This window comes from Lutzomyia longipalpis, chromosome 1 (genome assembly GCF_024334085.1).
Source record: "Lutzomyia longipalpis isolate SR_M1_2022 chromosome 1, ASM2433408v1".
Taxonomy (NCBI): Eukaryota; Metazoa; Arthropoda; class Insecta; order Diptera; family Psychodidae; genus Lutzomyia; species Lutzomyia longipalpis.
Window position 1 is genome coordinate 23,286,738 of NC_074707.1, and position 18,270 is coordinate 23,305,007.

An 18,270-nucleotide genomic window follows, 5' to 3' on the forward strand; every position below is an offset into this window, starting at 1 on the left:
GCGACCAAGGATATTTCCATCCAATTTATTACCACGTTATCTCACCATTGATAAGGGATATTTTCTGTTTTTGAACAAAACACCATTAAGCGACAAAATTCCTAGATGCACTTAAAATATGAGGTAAAAACAAAAACTCCATGATAAGCCCCGAAAGCATTTGGGAGCCATAGCACGTACATTTAACTATATACACACACTCTGTGCGGGGAAATTTATGACCTTTATATGGCTTTCGCCACAAGAATTCGGCAATTAGAAATATACACGGATCAAGATGGAACCCTTCATACATAGAAAAATATTATTATACATATCGCGGCTTCATCTTTTCCCAAAAAAATGGAGGTCAAATAAAATATTTTACATTTTTGTTTGCGAATGTTGAAATAATGGGTTTATTTCAGCGAATGGGGTTTTGTTCAATTTTTAGCTGTGATTTTTTTTATATTCCATACCATATACTAACTTATATATGGATTGTTTGTTTATGAAAAGAATTTCTATTTAGGAGAAGAATTTAATGTAAAAGATCATCCTTTAGAACATGGGTTTTACGATTTATATCCAAAGATTAGGGGCATAAAATTATTCCGTCTCAGTACGAAGACTTCCTTTTCTTTCTTTTAAAGATTTTTATATGTTGTAGCAGTGATTGCATATTTCATTGATATTTTATGGATTATTCCAAAATTTGTTGTTTTAAATCAGAATCGTGGTAGGAAGATTTCTGCTCTATGACTATCCTCTCACAGTCAGGTTTTTGCAATGATGTGCATGATTAATTTAAAAAAAAAACTGTTTTCTTTTAAAAACTTGCAAAGCTTTTCAAGAAAGGAACAATTTATACCTAATATATAAATTTTATACTCGGGAACGGCGTGTAATAAATATGCCAGGTGAGAAAATTAGAAATTTCAATAAAGTTTAAACAATGAAATAAATGATAGATTTGGAGTAAGAGAAACATTCCTTCGTTTCCGGAAGGTGCGCGTAAAACACCTCAGTATACTAAAATAAATAAATTCAAGACGAAATACAACTTCAACTGGAAGCTTAAAGCCGCCCTCGGCGCCTTAGCGGTTAGGGGAGGTAAATTTATGTATTGAGGAAATTGTACTACCATCACTTCTTCTTCGTGTCACTGAAGATGTCGCGGAGGGCAACTGGCAAGAACTTTCTACAACTTTAATCCACGGATTGATTTAAGAACTGCATTTGGGAACTTTGATCCTGTTGAGTTTATCATGGAGGTTCTGCGTGGCTTTCAGTTGTAAAAAGAAAAAAGCTTTACGAATAAATTGATTTTTTCTCTCTGAAAAATATCGTATTTTATCGCAAATCTGAGAGCAAAATTTCATGAAGAATGAAACTATTCGGAAAGAATTCCAATAAATTAAAATCTTTCAACATGCAAACAACAGCATTTCCATGTAACAACAATTTCCATCTCTAGTTGTGCAACTATCTCTATGTCAGGAATCAATCGAGCATTCTCATTTAAAAATCATGCAGCTGCAAGGGAGCAATTGTTGCACAATTTATATATTTTATTGCATGTGGATTAATTTGTGAAAGTTTATCATGGAAATTCGCAACCGCAAAAGGAATGGAAATGCTGGAAAATATGGTTTTGGAAAAATAAATAATTCACAAAATGCTGACGATATTAGCATCAAAGGTTACAAATTATTTAAATTTAAACTACGAGTGGTTTTAATGGTAAAGTGTCAAAATTAAATTTGTCAGCATCTCCAGATTTAGGTACCTACATAATGTAGTTTAGAGAGGGGTATGTTGTATAACGTAATATAGGAAGCTTTAAGCGGTGTCGTGCATTATTCACCCCTCGATTTTGCCCAGGACACCCAGGACATGAGAGGACGGAGCTTGTGGGCACTTTATGAAGTTTCCCGCCCTTTTTTCTCGTCGCTCTGCGCCAATTAGTGGGGACAACAAAAAGGCCGCATGATTAATTTTGCAAGGGAAATTTCAATTTTCTCCCACGGGAACATGATTTTGGGTAGGTGAAGTGGAGGGTAGTCACATCGTTCGTGTCTCATGCACACCCCAGTGTCAACCAGTTGGGGATTTGAATTCTGAGACACGCAGACGACGTGATTTATGGTCGCATGAGGAACTTTCAGCACACACACACACTCTTTCACTCCCCAGAGAGGTGCTCTCCTCTTGTCTTTCTGGGCTTGAGAAAAAGCACAGCCCTCCAGTGTGTCTCTTCTCTTTCCCCGCCCCAGGAGCGCCCTTTCTCTCCCCCAAGACAGATTTTTATCACTCGTGAAAATCATGGGAAAATGTGAAAGATTATCTCTATGGGGTTTGAGTGGGGTGCTGGGTGGTGAGAATTATTTGATTTGACGTTGGTAAAAGAGTGTTCGCGCAGATTAATTTGTCTCTTCAATTTGGTCTTGAGATTTTCTCACGAGATGAATGGCAAAATGGTCCCATTCTTTTATACATACATATATAAACGAAAAAGACCCCGGAAGATTTTGCCTCTTTAGGCGATGGTGAAGACACTTCTGAATTAAGTCATTGTCGAGATTGTCTTTCTAGCTCGTGCCTTATATGCGGAAGACAAACGAGAGCTTTGAGGGATGGGTATTATACAATGCAAAATTGAATCATTTAGAAAACTTTCCCATCGAGAGGACTTTTATTACAAAAAAAAAAGTTCCAAATTGAAAGTTCAAAGTGATGAATGGAATTCATTTTCGTAGAAACAAATTCTCGCGACTTTTCATGAATTTTCCAGGGCACAAAATTTTATTCATCATCCATTTCTACATACATACATATGTAATCTAGGTATGTATGTATGAACGTATTTTAATTTCATATTCAACAACACATCCCATGAGACGACAAAAGATTCTCACAGCAGTGTTGTGATTGAAAAGCAATTTTTTTCTCTATATGTAATTTATTCATACGTTTATAATGACATATCAAAGGTATTGGAAGTTGATGAAGAAAAACTCAATCAATGCAAATTCTGCGAAACTTTGATAAAATCTAAGCAAAAGAATTTTTTTTCTGAACTTTTAAACAGCAGCGGGAGCTTTTTCAAGACTTTTCCACTACACGGGATGCTTTAAATGGGATATACAGGATATACAAGATGAAATATCAGTGCTTTTGATAACAGAACTTTGTATGTACTAAACTTTTCTCACATTATAGTAATAGTAGTAGTTTATTTCCTGGAGTGTGCTTTGAGTTTCAAATTTTAGCAAAACACGAAATTTAATTTATATCACACGAGGATTTCTGTTTCCGTGGATTCCCATTTAGGTTTACCTTTTTACACACAATGAAATCTTCATCATTTCAATTTTCCCCCTTTCACTTCGATAAGCTGACACAAGAGACGCTCCCCCGCGTGACAGCCTTTAAGCTCTATGAAAGCAATAATATCCGGCTTCTCAATATATATAAGAATATAGTTGTCGGTTTGTAGCATATTTAAAACCCAATTATACGTGGAAAATTGACGCAGCGGAAAATTCTAACAATCTTATTGCGCGGCAAAAAATCCCTCTTATGCTCTGGGGGTGCTTGTAAAAGCATCACCAGTGTCTGCCTCCCGCTGGAAATCAACTGAAAGTGTCAGCTTTCAGGAACATTCTCCCCAATTAGGAAAGGAAAACAGCACTTGGTAAGGAATAAAATCCCATGGAAATGTCACACCATAAATTTAGAAAATGGCTTTTTTTGTATACGTAATGCACCCACTACCACATGTACCTACTACATATAAAACTAGGAACTAATATTTAATTCTTTACCAAACTATAAATTATTCCCGGCAAATGTGGTATGAAAAGGTGGAGAAATTTCTCTCCTCTCTTTTTCTGGGATCGATAAAAAATTCACTTAGTTTCCTACCCGAACTTTGTCGTGCGGTGAAAGAAAACTTTCAATCACTAAGTAATCAATTATTCGTGAAAATTTCTGCAATAAATCAAAATTCCTTGAAAATAGTTGTAGTAAATTCAAGGTAAGAAAGTTCCTTTTAGTCGGGGACGGGCAAACACACACAGAAAAAAAATCAATAGCTGACGATGAAAAGTATTCGCTGAGTTGGAAAGAGCATAAATTCAAAAACAATGTTTATTGTGTGTGGAGAAAACTTTCGCATTGAGTCTTTTTGAGTTTTTGACTCCACGCCACACCACACTGCTGTCATTCTGCTGCCCGGCTTTGTTGGCTGGCATTCCGTAGACTTTGTCATTATGTGCGGAGATTCCCTTTGAAAAATAACTCTCTAGAAGATTGAAAAGAGAATCATTGATATGATGAATTTGCTCATTTCTCCCCCGTGAAGATGTTTTTCCTCCTTTTGTAACGTTGCGAGATAAAATTCCAAAGAGGCGCACACGGAAAATGTTCCGTGGAGGCTACATTCCGTGAACATCCTTTCTACAATAACCTGAGATTGGCTGGGGGAGGGGGAGGGGCGGGGAAGCTTGAAGCAGTTGTATAGAAATAATAATTGGTAGATTGAAAAATCAATTGCACTCACAATGAACTCGAAAGATGCTCGTTTATTGAAAGGTATTACTTTTAGTGGTTCTTTTTCCGTTAAACTTGCTCACCAGTGAAAGGTATCTTTTTTGATATACAATTTTTCCGCGCACTGTACTTTACAATTTATTTATTTATTTATTTTTTCACCACCTCGTGATATTTTCATTGTTTATCCTCAGTCAGAAAAGAAAATTAATCCCGAGAGAGTGAGAAAGAAAAAAGGGATGGGAGCGAGTGAAGAAGTGAAGTGGATGATGAGGGAGAAGAATAAGAGAGAAAAGAAGGGGATAAAAAGAAGAGAAGTTGTCTATTACCTCCAGAAATGATGAAGATGATGACGTGCATTTTCTTCGCAATGCTCCCAAACCACATCGCACTTCTCAACACCATATAATTTTTCTTTCCACCCTCGCTCGCCTCTTACGACTTCTGCACCATTCGAATTTTCTCTTTGATAGCATTCTTGAGCTCTTTGACCACAAGTCGATGATTCTCCCTGAAAATGCCACTAACGGTCGCCTCAACTTTGGGATTCAGTGACATGGCAGCCAGGCTATCCAATAGTTCATTAGAGACTTGTGGCGTTTTCCATGAGTCTGCAAGTAAGAAAATAATTTGGTCACACTGAAGCACTAATTTACAAATTCAGCTGATTTATCAACTTGATTATTTCAATCCCTAAATTACGGATGCTAGTCACATGGGAGGGACACATTATTCTCCGACAAATCTATCGTCATTGCCGTAATTCAAATAATTGATTTGCAGTTTATTAATTAAAACTGATAAATGTGCACAATTGCTTCTCTCTAGTGCATCGCACAAACAATCCTATATTACACAGGGTTATTCAATTGATATGTCTCCATGAAAACTTTGTAATTTAATAATAAACTTCCTCCAATCATATTTTCTTTATAAAGTATTTTTTTTCTTTAATAAAACATTTTATAAAACACATTAAAAGCTTACGCTATTGGTTATAGAGATACCTTATTTTAAGAAGAAAAAGCTACCTAAGTACCTATATATATATATAGTACATATAATATACATGCAAAAAAGTTAAAAGTATAGCTCTTTTGTTGATAAATTACTTTATAAATTTTATGAAGCTTTTTAGAGAAAATTGTATTTCTTTGGAGAAAATTCAGGTAATTGCCAGTACGGAAACCACTTCCTTGTGAAAGTTCTTTACATTTCTCGTGAGCTTTCAATCAACATCTCTTTTGTGATTTTGTCAACTCCAGTCTGTTTTTGTTTTTACACAAACAGACGATGTTCCAAAAATATCAGGATGTTAAAATACCTTTAAAGTTAATTTAAAAAGCGACAATTTGCTATGTACAAATGTTTCTTTTCAAAATCTCAGGTGGTAAGAAAAATAATAAATTTAAAATAAACATCTGTGGCCATAGAACCGTGACCATAAATACACATAAAAAAATAAATTCTGGAATAAATATTTCCCAACAAGATTACATTATGTAGTACCATAGAAAGAAAGCAAATCATAGCAAATTCCTACATACCAACATCTATAAAAGCTGAATTTTCTCTTGAAGAAAAAAAAAAAAAAACGTGTGAATTATCAAATTGATTTTTAATGGAGAATCAAGCTTTTCCTCCAAGACATTTTTCTGAACAAGATTAATTATCCTGATTGATAACCATTGTGCTCTTTTTTCTCTCTCCCGACTTTATCAGGAGCAACAGGCAAAATTAATTATTCTGTAATACTACACGCTCATTTTGATTCTCATTACTTTTAAATATTTTAAGTTTTTTTTGCAATAAGTACATAAATGTGGTGTTGTTTAATCATCAATTTGTATGTAGTAAAGTTAGAAAACTCATTATTTCATTATCTCAGCATATGGTGTGATGATTTCAATAGTTCATAACATATAAATATATCCACAGATGAGGTAATAAATAATAAAGAGTTGTGTTGAGAATTATAACAGTTTATGCAAGCTTTTAGCTGAAATTCAATTTGTATTTTTCTCACATCTCTCAAGCTTTAACTAGAAATTTTGTGCTTTCACTTAGGATTTGGAACAGGAAATTGACTTTTCGGTGAGTAATAGCACCAGAGTTAAGCCTTATGGACTACCCAGGGATTTTATTTAATAATAAATAGTGGTTGTATAATTTGAGTTTCATAGAGACACATCCACTGGAATACCCTATAGATCGGTGTATACACAGCAAAAGTACAACTTGCAGCATTTAAAGTCTTTTCGATAGAACTTTAAATAAATTCACTAAAATGTAGTGTAGTTAATCGTGATTGCAGCAATGTTTATCTTATTTTATATAGCACGTAGTTAAATTTGCATGAACCAAGAAAGAGTGTGGAGTTTACTATCAACGGCATTACTTTTTTTTAGGTCAGGAACGCCTTTGGTCCATCATAGAATAGGAAAAAAAAGTAATGTGGTGGATATATGGATTCCCAAAAATTGCACCATAAAAAAATGTTGAAGAAGAGCCTCATAACACTTAACATATCTCAAGTATAATCGGTAAACCTTGCGATTCACGTAATAGGATAGGTTTTTTATGTGCTTCATCGAATAATGGTCCCCTCTGGGGGTGCGATGCCGAGTGGTTTGGTTGTGTTTGTGTGGTGTATGTAGTAAATATTGTAAGGAGAAATTCTATATGCTTACCTAGGGCTGCGTCGCATATACTCAATTGATCTCTGAGACCCTTGAGAACGTCCACAATTGCTACTAATCTCTCCTTTTCGGCCACTTGTCCAACACCTCCAATCACCGATTCCCCATTCCCCTCCACATCACGCTTCTTGTTCTTCTTTGTTGCCTGCTGACTAGCGAGGGAGGTCCCGCTGAATCTCTCATATCCGCATACGAGCACGAAGGAACACAGCGAAAGTATCTCAATGCAATTAACCACACGCTCCTGAATCACCCTTCGATTCCATATGAGGTCAGTCTCTTGATTGTGACTCGTGATTTCCGCCTCCAACCTCGATGCCACGCTCCTAAAGCATTCACCGAGCGTGTCGGCACGTGACTTGGGATTTTCTGCACCATGAAAGACACACCCCACGAAATCAGACAGGGCGAAGAAAGTCTCCTCATACGGTAGCGCGAGAATTGCATGCAGACGCGATGGCAGTATATTGACTAAGTACTGATCACTCATGGGCTTGTAGTTTGCATCGCGGGCGTGCTTAAATAGCCCCCGCCAGGCTTCATGGAGTCCCATGTGGATTCCACTGAAGCGGACATCTTTGGTTGATTCACGATTTGTTAGTAAATTAATGCATGCCGCCGTGAGATGCAGTAGCCCAACACGAAGGCGCAGCAACTCACGGTCCTGATTGAAACTCTCCACGGCCATTTCTTTTGTTGACGACACCGATGCATCGCTGCACTTTATATCCCCATCGGCCGTTGTGACGTTCGTTGGATCCCACCGGACAACCACTGCCAAGTCACGATTGTCCGTAAGATGGTCCCATTTGATTTTATCTTCTTCCGGGTGAATTCGCATACTCCGAAAGCTAGACATGTTGTGCGCCATTGTACCGCAATAGCCTACAAAAGACGATTCTATTGATCTTTCAATGTGATTGCATTATTATAAATTAATTTTTTGTTATTTAAATTTTAAATTAGGTATCTCCTTAGGGAATAGGGTAAGCTTAAATTTTCCAGTTAAAATCTTCCTTTCGTCCTTTAGCAGAGAGACAATTCAAGTATACATATAAATTTATTGCTTCTTAAAGGGAAATGATTTTGGTGCAAATCGCAAATAAATCACCGAAAATCCAACAAAGCATTTTCCCTCAAGTCTTGTTAGCATGGAAAATAATACCATCGAGCGACAGAAAGCCAAATACAAAACTTCTATTACGTACGTGTAATTGATAGTGACATTAGCTTTGACTTTCCATCGACATCAGCGCTGTTAATTAACGAACAATTGAGAATGCAGGCTGCAAACCGAGGTTCATTCTAGATTCGCATACATCTCAATTCGAGCGAACTGATATGTTGAGAAAACTTCCAAGTGGAAACCCCCAGTATCTAGGGTATATGTATGTTCCTATCGATTTAACATTTTCCACGTTAACAGAATGTTAATGATTTGCTTGTTCCCCGAAGGCACCCATATATCTGTACGTATAACGTATATTTGGTGTTGTCTTTTGTATATTTAACTTGTTGATTTTCAAACCATTGTTGGGGCTTGATTCAAAATTCATCAATTCCATGGGAAATGAAAAACTTTTCCCAAAGAACCCACAGAGCAAAGGAAAAGAAAGAAAAAAAAAAGAAACGAAATCAAAGGAAAAATCTTAGAGAAAGAAGAGATTTGGGGACTTTCTTTATAAAGAAAACATTTTCTTTGCGACGAATCTTACGAGTGAAGTAAAAAAGGAAAAAAAAGATTATTACCTGCGATTTCCATGAGAATTGCTTCAACCGATATTAATGAATAATGTAAACTATTAGCAAGCTTCTCGCGGAAGTCCATGAATTCCTGGAGTTTGGAGAAGGAGCCAAATTTGTAGCTCATGGCTAGATACTCGACACTATCCTTGAGACTCGTTGTGAAGAACTTCAGTGTGGCATCATAGAGGGGTTTAGCAATCGATGGAAGACCCACTGTGGGTAATAGGGCGCAATGGATGAATCCCATCGAATCCAATTGAATATGTTTAATGTCCAGCGTTTCGTAAATCTTCATGGCTCCCATGCCGCAACCAAGGTAGTGGTAAACCTTGAGTGACAGGAGTTTTGCATGGAAATTCGTCGGAGAGTTTGAGAGGAGATACTGAAGGAGACAGAGGGCTTCCACCAAATGCTTCGATGCTTTTATTCGTTGAGACAGATCATACATAACGTGAACTGCAAGAGAGATTGAATTTTATATATTACATATTATAAACCAACGCGTCAACCGCAATATTATTATAATATAAACGTGTATGCGGATGGGATAACCAAAATCACATGTTGCAAGGATGGCAAAATGGGAAAGCCAGGGAGATTATCTGTTCCCGTGATGGTGAAAATTGCAATTATCTTGTCATTAAATATTCAATAAATTCCATGCTGAGCTTGAGAACGCGGAAAGCACTTTGATGATTGTTTCCTTACAGAATATCTACCCATAAGATGAGATCTTTTTGGTGGATTTTCTCAGAGACTTTCACTACTTAAATGTTTAATGAAAATTGGATTTTTCTCAAGATGAGAATTTTTCAGCACTTCTGCATACATTCCACATCGTTTCTTTTTTGTACAACATTCACTTCTTTTTACGACATCTCATGCAAATTCCCGGTGATGCGGAGTTTTTTTTTTACATTCATTGATTTTGCATAAAAGAGTTTTTTGAAATAAAAATAAATGCACCACCCAAATAATAATAATAAAATGTTATTGAAAATGTTATTTCAATCAAAATGAATGATAAAGCGTCAAACTAATTTATGATATATAGCTCAAAATAATTTTATTTAATATTCAAATGTGTCGAGAGCTTTAATTAATTGAACAAAAAAATTCAGATTAATATTTCAATATATTTTCGAATTTTAATAAATTACTGATTTATGGATTTATTATAGCCAACATTAGATGCTTCGAATAAAATAATTATATTATTCGTCTTTTTATAGTTGTTTTTTTTTTTAGAAGTTGAATTTTCTATTTTTATACAAAAATAATTTAATCTTTTGATTTAAATTCATTTAAGCTAAATAAAATTGTTTTTTTCGTTGAAATTCTAATTTTAATTCATTTCATTTTATTCGACAGAATTTGATTGAAAGGTATTAATATTGGGGATGAAATTTATTATAGAGAGTGAGGACGTACTAACTCGACTATTCAATTTTAAATATTCAAAATTCTCTAGAAATTTAATTTAAAAATGAAATGTGTTTATAATTCAACAGATGAAAGGTTAATTTAGAATTCTTATCGAATTAAGATTACTCAAGATTACTTATATAATACAAAATTTGATAAATTTATCTTTCGGGAAGAGAGAATCAAAATTCTCAAAAATTTAACAATTTTTCTACGTAACAAAAAGCTTTCAAAAAATATATTACTAAGAGTACCTACTAGAAGAGATTTTGACGTTACCCCCACTTTAGAGATAATAATTCTAAAAAATCATTTTGAGTTCTTTTCCTGTATAAAATGTAAAAGATCCTGATGGAAAAATCACATTTTTAGGCTCTTTGTATAAAAGCATAATTTGGTTGAGCGGAATTGGTGATGGCGATATTTCCTATGAACATGAAACTGGGATTTGGAATTATCATATCAAGAGAGTTAAAGCGTTATCTGCTTACACATAGCACAGTGACTCTCACACTTATGATAAAAGGTGGAAAGGTAATAATGATGAGGGATTTGAGAGTAACAAAATTCATGGGCCCCTCTTCATATCCACTTCAGGATCCATTTGCAAAAATCGATTTTTTCCCTTCTATATGAGTAGGTAACAATAACTGAGATTCGTTCATGATGCTTAAAAAAAAACGTCGCTTTTCCTTTTCACTCGCAATCGAATGGAGAGGAGAGGAAATTAAAGTGCTGTGTTTGTGTGCAACTGACCCAGGGGAGATCCAAAAGCGGGATGTTTTGGCCGGGTGAGAACCCCTGGCGCACTTTAATCCCCTCACTGATTGATTTTGAAAGCATCCAAATGAACTCTGATTGACTTCTGAAAATTTTATCTAAACATGAACGAGCTTTTGGGTGTACGTTTCCACATGGAACATCAAACATTTGCTGCTGCCGAATCCAATTTTCGTGTGAATTGCCTCCACTGACAGTTCAAATTGGCATCATTGAAGGATTTTAATTTCTGTTACCCCTACTTCCATTGCAAATAGCATCCCGTATGGACCAACAAGTCATTTTTGTGAATTAAATGAAATTCACCCGCGCCCCACAGCAACAACAATGGGAACAGGCAGAATTTTCAAGGTTTAATTATACAAAATGCGGTTGTGCAAGTGATTTAAGTAATGGTAATGTAGAAAATGCTTGGATGCGAGACCTAACTCACCAGCTAGAAGTGCATAAGGATCCGATGGTCCAATTTCCGTGGGCATCAAATCCACCCCAAATGCACTGACACCGTGTTCATAATGCAGACTCAGTGCCGTGTGGAGAGCTTCCAGGTGCTCCGTGCCCAGTACCGAATGGACACCGACGTACCGGGAGATTTGGAGGGAGCAAATGTGCTTTTGCATTTGCTCTTTCTGCAACAAACAACAAAAAAATGGGAGCACTTTAGAGAGAGGATTCAACATTAAAAGTATTCTGTTGTATACATGTTTTCCTTTTAGCTCTTTAGTCCTTTTTGTGTGTGTTTTTTCAACCGTTCAGGAATATTCTTTTTGTGATTTTTCAGCCTTTTGAACTTTTTATATGGATTGGACTTTTATATTTTTACATATTCGTGTGTGTTGTTTTAGAATTTAGTGAGAAAAAGAGCTTTTATTCATGGGTTCACTCGAGAGAATTATTTGATTCAAGTTCATAAACCTCTTATTGAATTCTCTGAATCTACATTAATCCTTACCACATAAATTCCAATATTTGTGGTATGTTAAAAAATATATTAAAGGGTTATTTAAATCAAGAGTTAACTTACATTTTGCGGAAGAGTCGTTGAGCTAATCCCGCACTCAACGATGAGACGAGAAGCAAATCCGGGTCGTTCGTGATGTGGTAGATACTCGAGGAACATCTTAATGTCTAAAGCGCAGCAAGTTTTATCGCCAAACAGTCGGAAGTATTCAATAAGAAGCTCAAGATATTCCCCAAGAAGGGGTACTGGGTCTTTATTGCGTTCCCTGAGAAGTCGATGGAGTTCCAGGCGGGCTAAATACGGACCCCGCACTTTCTTTGTGCCCTCCATCATGAGACAAATGAATTCATGGCACATCTCCATCGTGTGATCAGTGCCTTCCCCTGACATTTGAGCATCTTCGAGCTCAAAGCACGTTTCAATGTAGATCTTGTAGTAATCCCATCGATCTCGATTGTCGTCCAGGAGTTGCTTCATGAGCAAATTGAGATCAACCCATTTGCTCAAGCACATCAGCAGGTCGATTTTAATTGAAACTGGAGCACTAGGATAGAGTTTCTTGCACACAGGACCTTCGAGGAATTCTAGCGCCTCTTGATATTTCTCCTGGTACTGCAGGATGCTTATGTACAGCTGAACATCCTGTTCAGCATCGAGCTTCTCCTCACTGATGAGCTTGTCCACCATTCTCTGTGCCAGAGTCAAAAGAACTTTCTTTTTGGCATCTTTATCGCGATCAGGACCCCGTAGGGCCTGCAACACAATACTCATGACGGCCCAGAAGTAGTATGGATTCTTGGGACGCAACCTGTATAGCTGGAGAGCTACCGTTTGTTGATTTTTGTAGTCATTTATCCGGACGTAGGCCATAAAGAGGTGCGAGAGTATTTCCTCATTCTTGGGCGCTAATTTTACAGCCTTCTCATACATTGAGCATATTTTATCCAGCTGATCTGTCTCTCTGTAGCAGAAGGTCATAACCTGGAGCGTGGGATCATCACAGATGTCCTCATCGGCGAGGGCCTTAACAATTGCTTCACTTTCGTCGTCGCGACCTAACCTCAACAGGGCCAGAGCCTTCAGGGCTCTGGCACACTGCATAGAGGCATTCTTTTTCAGTACCTTCTCAGCTTCCTGGAGGGCTTTCTTGTTGTTTCCCACCTCCAGGGAATCTGGAATAACACAGAAAGTGCATTTTTATGCCATTTCACTTGCAAGTTATCAACTGCGGTTTGTCAAAACACTCGATATTTTAGGCAAAAAAAAGGAAATTTGTGTAAAATTTCAAAGCCAAACTCAAGAAAACAAAGTTGGGAATCATTTTTGAAGACAAATACAATTCGGAAGTGAGAGAATTTACCGTAAATAGGACGTAAACGCCGCTCCGCGATAGCTTCCTGCACGTGTTGCATGTTTATATATCTCGACTCGACGGCTCCAAAGTCAACTACGCTTTATTGATTCGATTGATTCGATCTAAAATTATTTAAAAATATTTCTAATTGCTTTGATTTTCTCTAAAAGAATTCTCTCGTGGTTAAGTATTCTATGAATTATTTAAAATACAAGATAAAATACTGATTTAATAATTTTTTTATTCTAAAAATTAATCACAAGAAAAGTTTGAAGAGTTGTTTAATTTGGAACCAGCGGTACGGACGTCAATTTCCATAATCTCTAATCGGGCAACATGAAAATCTGCAAATCTTTCAATACCATTTGAACTTTAACGAACTTTTTTTTTGTTTCTCCAAAATTGGGATTATTTTTGTTTTTTCCCAAATTTTTGGGCACAAAACCTTTTTTTTGGGGGCTTCTGGGGGACCTCGTGTTGCTCCGGAACCTCCGGGGGAGTCTGTGCGGAAATTGGGGCCCGCGGAAATTTTGACGGTTGGGTTACAAATTCGAAATTTTTAGGGTTGGAAATTGTGGTAAACTTTCAGAATTTCCGATCCCAATCGACGCGGCGTTGCTTTCAAAGCAATTTAAACCCAATTTCCCCGGAAAATTCGGTGGAAAACGCGAGAAAATTGCGGAAAAATGAATGTGTGAGGGAGACGGATAGATGTTATTTGCATTTGTCTCATTTTCTCTTGAACAAACAGTGCCAAAAATAGCAGTGGTTGGTTTTGGAACTAACATTTAGAGCGCCAAATTTAAAAAGTTAATAAAAAAATAAATGCAAAATTTTCTTTTTTTATTTATTTTTTAAAGAAATAGAAATGGGTTTCAATTTAATCCTCTCCTGGAGGAAGTGGTTGGTCAGATCCACCGGGAACATCATCCTTGGCTTCGCTGTCGTTTAGCTTTTGTCTTTCTGGTTCCTTTTTGCGCTCAACATTCCCCATGAGAACATCCAGAATTGCCTGCGAAACCGTCCCAATCTCAGTGATGGTCTTCACATGATCCAGCAGAGGTGCCCTCAGATCGGGACACTGTGCTAGGGCTTCCTGCAGTTGTGGTGCTGGCAGTTGAATGAGAACCGGGAGGCTCTGTGGGACGAGCCTCTGACAACACTTTAGGAATCCATCCCAGACCACCTTTTGCTTCCACACATGCTTGAGGATGAGGCGCTGGAGGAGATTTGTCACAAATCCCGCGAGTCGTGGATAGAGTGTCAGGGATTGAATGACTGTGCGCATTAGGAGTGTGGGTAGGGGCAGCATTTCCACGAGTTGTTGCAGGACAATGGCCAGGACCTCATGAGTGTAGGTTTCTTTCTCTGCGAGGCACAAACTTGTGGCTTTAACAATGAATTTCAGCTCCACCTTTGCTGGATCAATTGTATGAAGCGCCACAAGGAGTTCAGTAGGACTAACTGGAAGGGGTGCATTGTGAAAATCAGTCGTGAGTCCGAGGAGCCTGTTGAAGACTTCCTTCACCACGACCGGGTTGAGTTTTATAAAGCGCGGAAGGGACGTGAGAATCTCCTTCTTAGTCAGTCCACTCATTACGGGGATTAGAAGACGCACATCGGACACTTTGTTCTGGTACAGCTCTCTTACGCGAGTCACGAGCTCAGGTGTGGGTGGTGCCTTCTCAGTGAGGATGTAGATAATTCGCGTGATTAGTGTTTCAGCACCCTTTGGGCAGTTTTCGACCAAATTCAACAGTTCAAAACTATCTGGTCCAATGTGACGGATGGGAGCCTCAATTGATCTCAAGATGATCCTCTTCATGTCACTGCTAGTGGATGTATAGACGGAGCAGAGATTGTGGATGAGCTTCTCATGGTATGGCATCAGTGCCAGGAAGAGATTGAGACAAATCCTTGCTAAATCATCCGTCCACATCAAAATGGGTTCCGGGCGTCCGTACTGCAAATGGAAAATCTCATCCGGTGGAGCTTCCCTGTCCAAGTAGGACAGCCACAGTAGGGCAAATTCCTCTATCTGTGTCACCATCATCTTGTGGACAGCATAGAGTGTGATAACTTCCTCAATAGCCTTCCCACGTATTTCGGGACTTTCATGCAGAACAAATCGCAAGAGGACTTTCATGAATTTATCCGTCTTTGTTGGACGCTGCAGGGCAATATCCTTAACGAGTGTTACAGCAACATCCGTGTAGTATTCCATTTCGCACAAAGAGACAAGGATGTTAATTGATTCATCTGTTATCAGTGGAGATTCCAAGTAGAAAGATCGTATGACTTCAATCTTCCATGCCCTATCCCGGATTTCTGCATGATAAGCTACGTGCTGAATGAGATCGCAGAGTAATTTATTGTAGGCATAGTCAGGTTTGTGTTCAGATTTGATGTACGAGTGCCGTGTGAAGCCCTGAAGGAGGCTGTATTCCTCATAGATCCAAGAGAAAGCAAGATCCAGATGCTCCTTGATGTCATTGAATATAAACGCGAGGATGTTGTCGCGCACACTCGGTGAGAATGTTGACGCCAGCACTGTGAGTATCTTCCGTCGATGATGTGCAGCACCGCCCGTAAGAGCTACTCGTTCTGCATCGAGGATGCGTTTCACAGCCTCCAGGAGAAATTGTTCTTTAAGCTGCTTCGGGAGGGGTTTTGTCACTTCTTGCAACTTTAGCGTTCTCACGCGTTGCTTCATTTTTGGCAGTAAACTCTGTTCCCCCTTTGTGCGTTCCAGATGCTCCCGTAGTTTCTTTGTGGCCTCATCCTTTCGCATTTGACTGTCGTCTTCCGGGCGTACTACCTCCATTTCCGTTGGAGCAGCTTGCTCAACAACTACTGGCTCTTTGCGTATTCCCTGTGCTTTGTCCTCATCAACAGACACTTTGGGACGCATCGGTGGATCCTTGGTGAAAGCACTCATGCCTGGACCACACTTCTTATCTGTCATCTCCTCCGCTAAACCTTGAGCAATTCGTAGCATCTGCTGTGCATGAGTCATATCCTTGATTGGTGTGTAATTTTCCAGGAAATGTTTTGGACACTCGTCCGGAAGCTTTGGCAGAGTTTCTGCCACAACCTGAACTACAAGCTCGGGAGATTTAATGGCTTCCAGGATACTTGTCTCGTTGATTTTCACACACCTGGCTCTCTGATTAGCCAATTCCTCCTGATCTACCTCCATCACGCGCTCTCGATCATCCTTCTCGTGTCTGGCCTTCTTAGCAGCATTGGCCATACTCGATTCTAGAGCTCTCTTTGCACGTCTCTGCTGCTCATGTTTATCTATTTTGGGTAGTGCACGTGCAATCTCTTGATTGCTGCATCCCAAATCGCTCAAAATCTGCACAATGGTGGACTGCATTTCATACGACGATGGTAGTTTGAGGATGTTTATTAGCTGCATCTTGATGTGTTTCCGCACTGAATTCACTTGTGAGTCCGTCAGTGTGGGTGGCAGGTTGGAATTCAGCTTGGCAATTGCTTCCACAACGGGGCTCATGAGAGACGGACGCATCTTGGCCACTAAGCACAGGGATCCTGTGCATGTAATTAAATTCACAGAAGATATATGGGAAGCTGCATGAAATTTTAGCAATAATTCAAAGATGTTTCTGTAAAGAAAGTTATTACAGGGTCAATAAAAAATCATTCAGGAGGCGTAAAAAAAAGAACTCACATTGCTTCATCCTCCAGCTTCCGTTTCCGGACGATTTTAAGCGTTGTCGGGACATCTTCGAGGGAGAAATCATTCTCCTTCTTTACGCTATCCTCATCTGGATATGTTTGAAGCATAATAACTCCCTCGAGGAATTTAATGGCAATCGTGCGTATCCCATCGTTATCACTGTCGATCATATCAACAATTTGGGCTTTAATGTTACACAGAGCATTCCATGCTTCTTCCATACTATCAGTCGCCTCAGTGGCTTCCGTGGCAGTACAAATCCACTTCAGAGCACTCCGATAAATTGCCGCAAAGGCTTGGATGACACGCTTCTGCACCTGTGGTGAGTGATCTCGTAGCAGGAGAACGAGAATTGGGGCAATTTTGGGGAGAAACTGCGCATCTTTCTTTGCAACAGCTTCCATAAATCCCACAACGGTTCTCTTTACATCTGCCAGCGGGTCTTGGGCAAAAGTCAACACATTGTCTATAAATTCCTCAAGGATTTCTTCGTCGGAATTCACCGTGAGCTCCTGTATCTTGCTAAGGAGTTCACACTTGGTCGTTTTGTCTGCCAGAGAAGCCTCATTGAGCCACTCAACAACCTACCGGGAAAGATTTTTTTGGTTATGTTTGCTACCCAAAATTCTATTACTAATTTCTTTGCAAGCTTTCGTGTATTAATACAATTTCATCAATTCTAGAACTAGTTAGCATCTTAGATGGGATCTAGAACTCACCTTTGACCTGGCATTTGCAGTTTTTTCATTTGTAAATAATGCTGCGGTTTCCTCCGACGCTAAAAAAGTTGTTCTCGGCAGTAAATTATCCATTTTCAAGCCTTCTTTCACAAGGTCAAGGTAGAACTTATCACTTGTTGTCTTTTTCACTATTAATACACGTTTTAAAAGTAAGAAATTTTAAAGAATTGCAAAAAATATACAATTTTTCTCAATTTGTTAATTTTTCGCGATAGCTGACATTTGCAACCCACTAAAAATTCCTTGGTATACTATGGAACTTTCTACGACATGTCAGTTTATTGTCCAATGAAAAATATTGTACTGAACCGGAAATTTTTGGCGGCTGT

At 38.3% G+C, this 18,270-nt stretch overlaps 2 protein-coding genes across 3 annotated transcripts; both read right to left on the reverse strand.

The window, feature by feature from the left end:
• Positions 1-4,533: 4,533 nt before the first annotated feature.
• Positions 4,534-13,590, reverse strand: LOC129797282 (phagocyte signaling-impaired protein). Of its 2 annotated transcripts, none has more exons than XM_055839686.1 (6): positions 13,505-13,590; positions 12,208-13,316; positions 11,617-11,812; positions 8,982-9,434; positions 7,224-8,117; positions 4,534-5,144 (listed from the first exon to the last, which is right to left on the reverse strand). In XM_055839686.1, exons 1-6 carry the CDS (start codon positions 13,554-13,556, stop codon positions 4,969-4,971), a joined length of 2,880 nt encoding a protein of 959 aa, XP_055695661.1. In that variant the 5' UTR covers positions 13,557-13,590; the 3' UTR covers positions 4,534-4,968. The 2 variants fall into 2 exon arrangements, with proteins under 2 accessions (XP_055695661.1, XP_055695660.1); XM_055839685.1 differs by having other exon boundaries at positions 7,224-8,132.
• A 741-nt stretch (positions 13,591-14,331) lies between these two features.
• LOC129797283 (symplekin) lies at positions 14,332-18,191 on the reverse strand. Its single transcript, XM_055839687.1, has 3 exons — positions 17,921-18,191; positions 17,193-17,785; positions 14,332-17,127 (listed from the first exon to the last, which is right to left on the reverse strand). Exons 1-3 carry the CDS (start codon positions 18,011-18,013, stop codon positions 14,379-14,381), a joined length of 3,435 nt encoding a protein of 1,144 aa, XP_055695662.1. The 5' UTR covers positions 18,014-18,191; the 3' UTR covers positions 14,332-14,378.
• Positions 18,192-18,270: the final 79 nt, after the last annotated feature.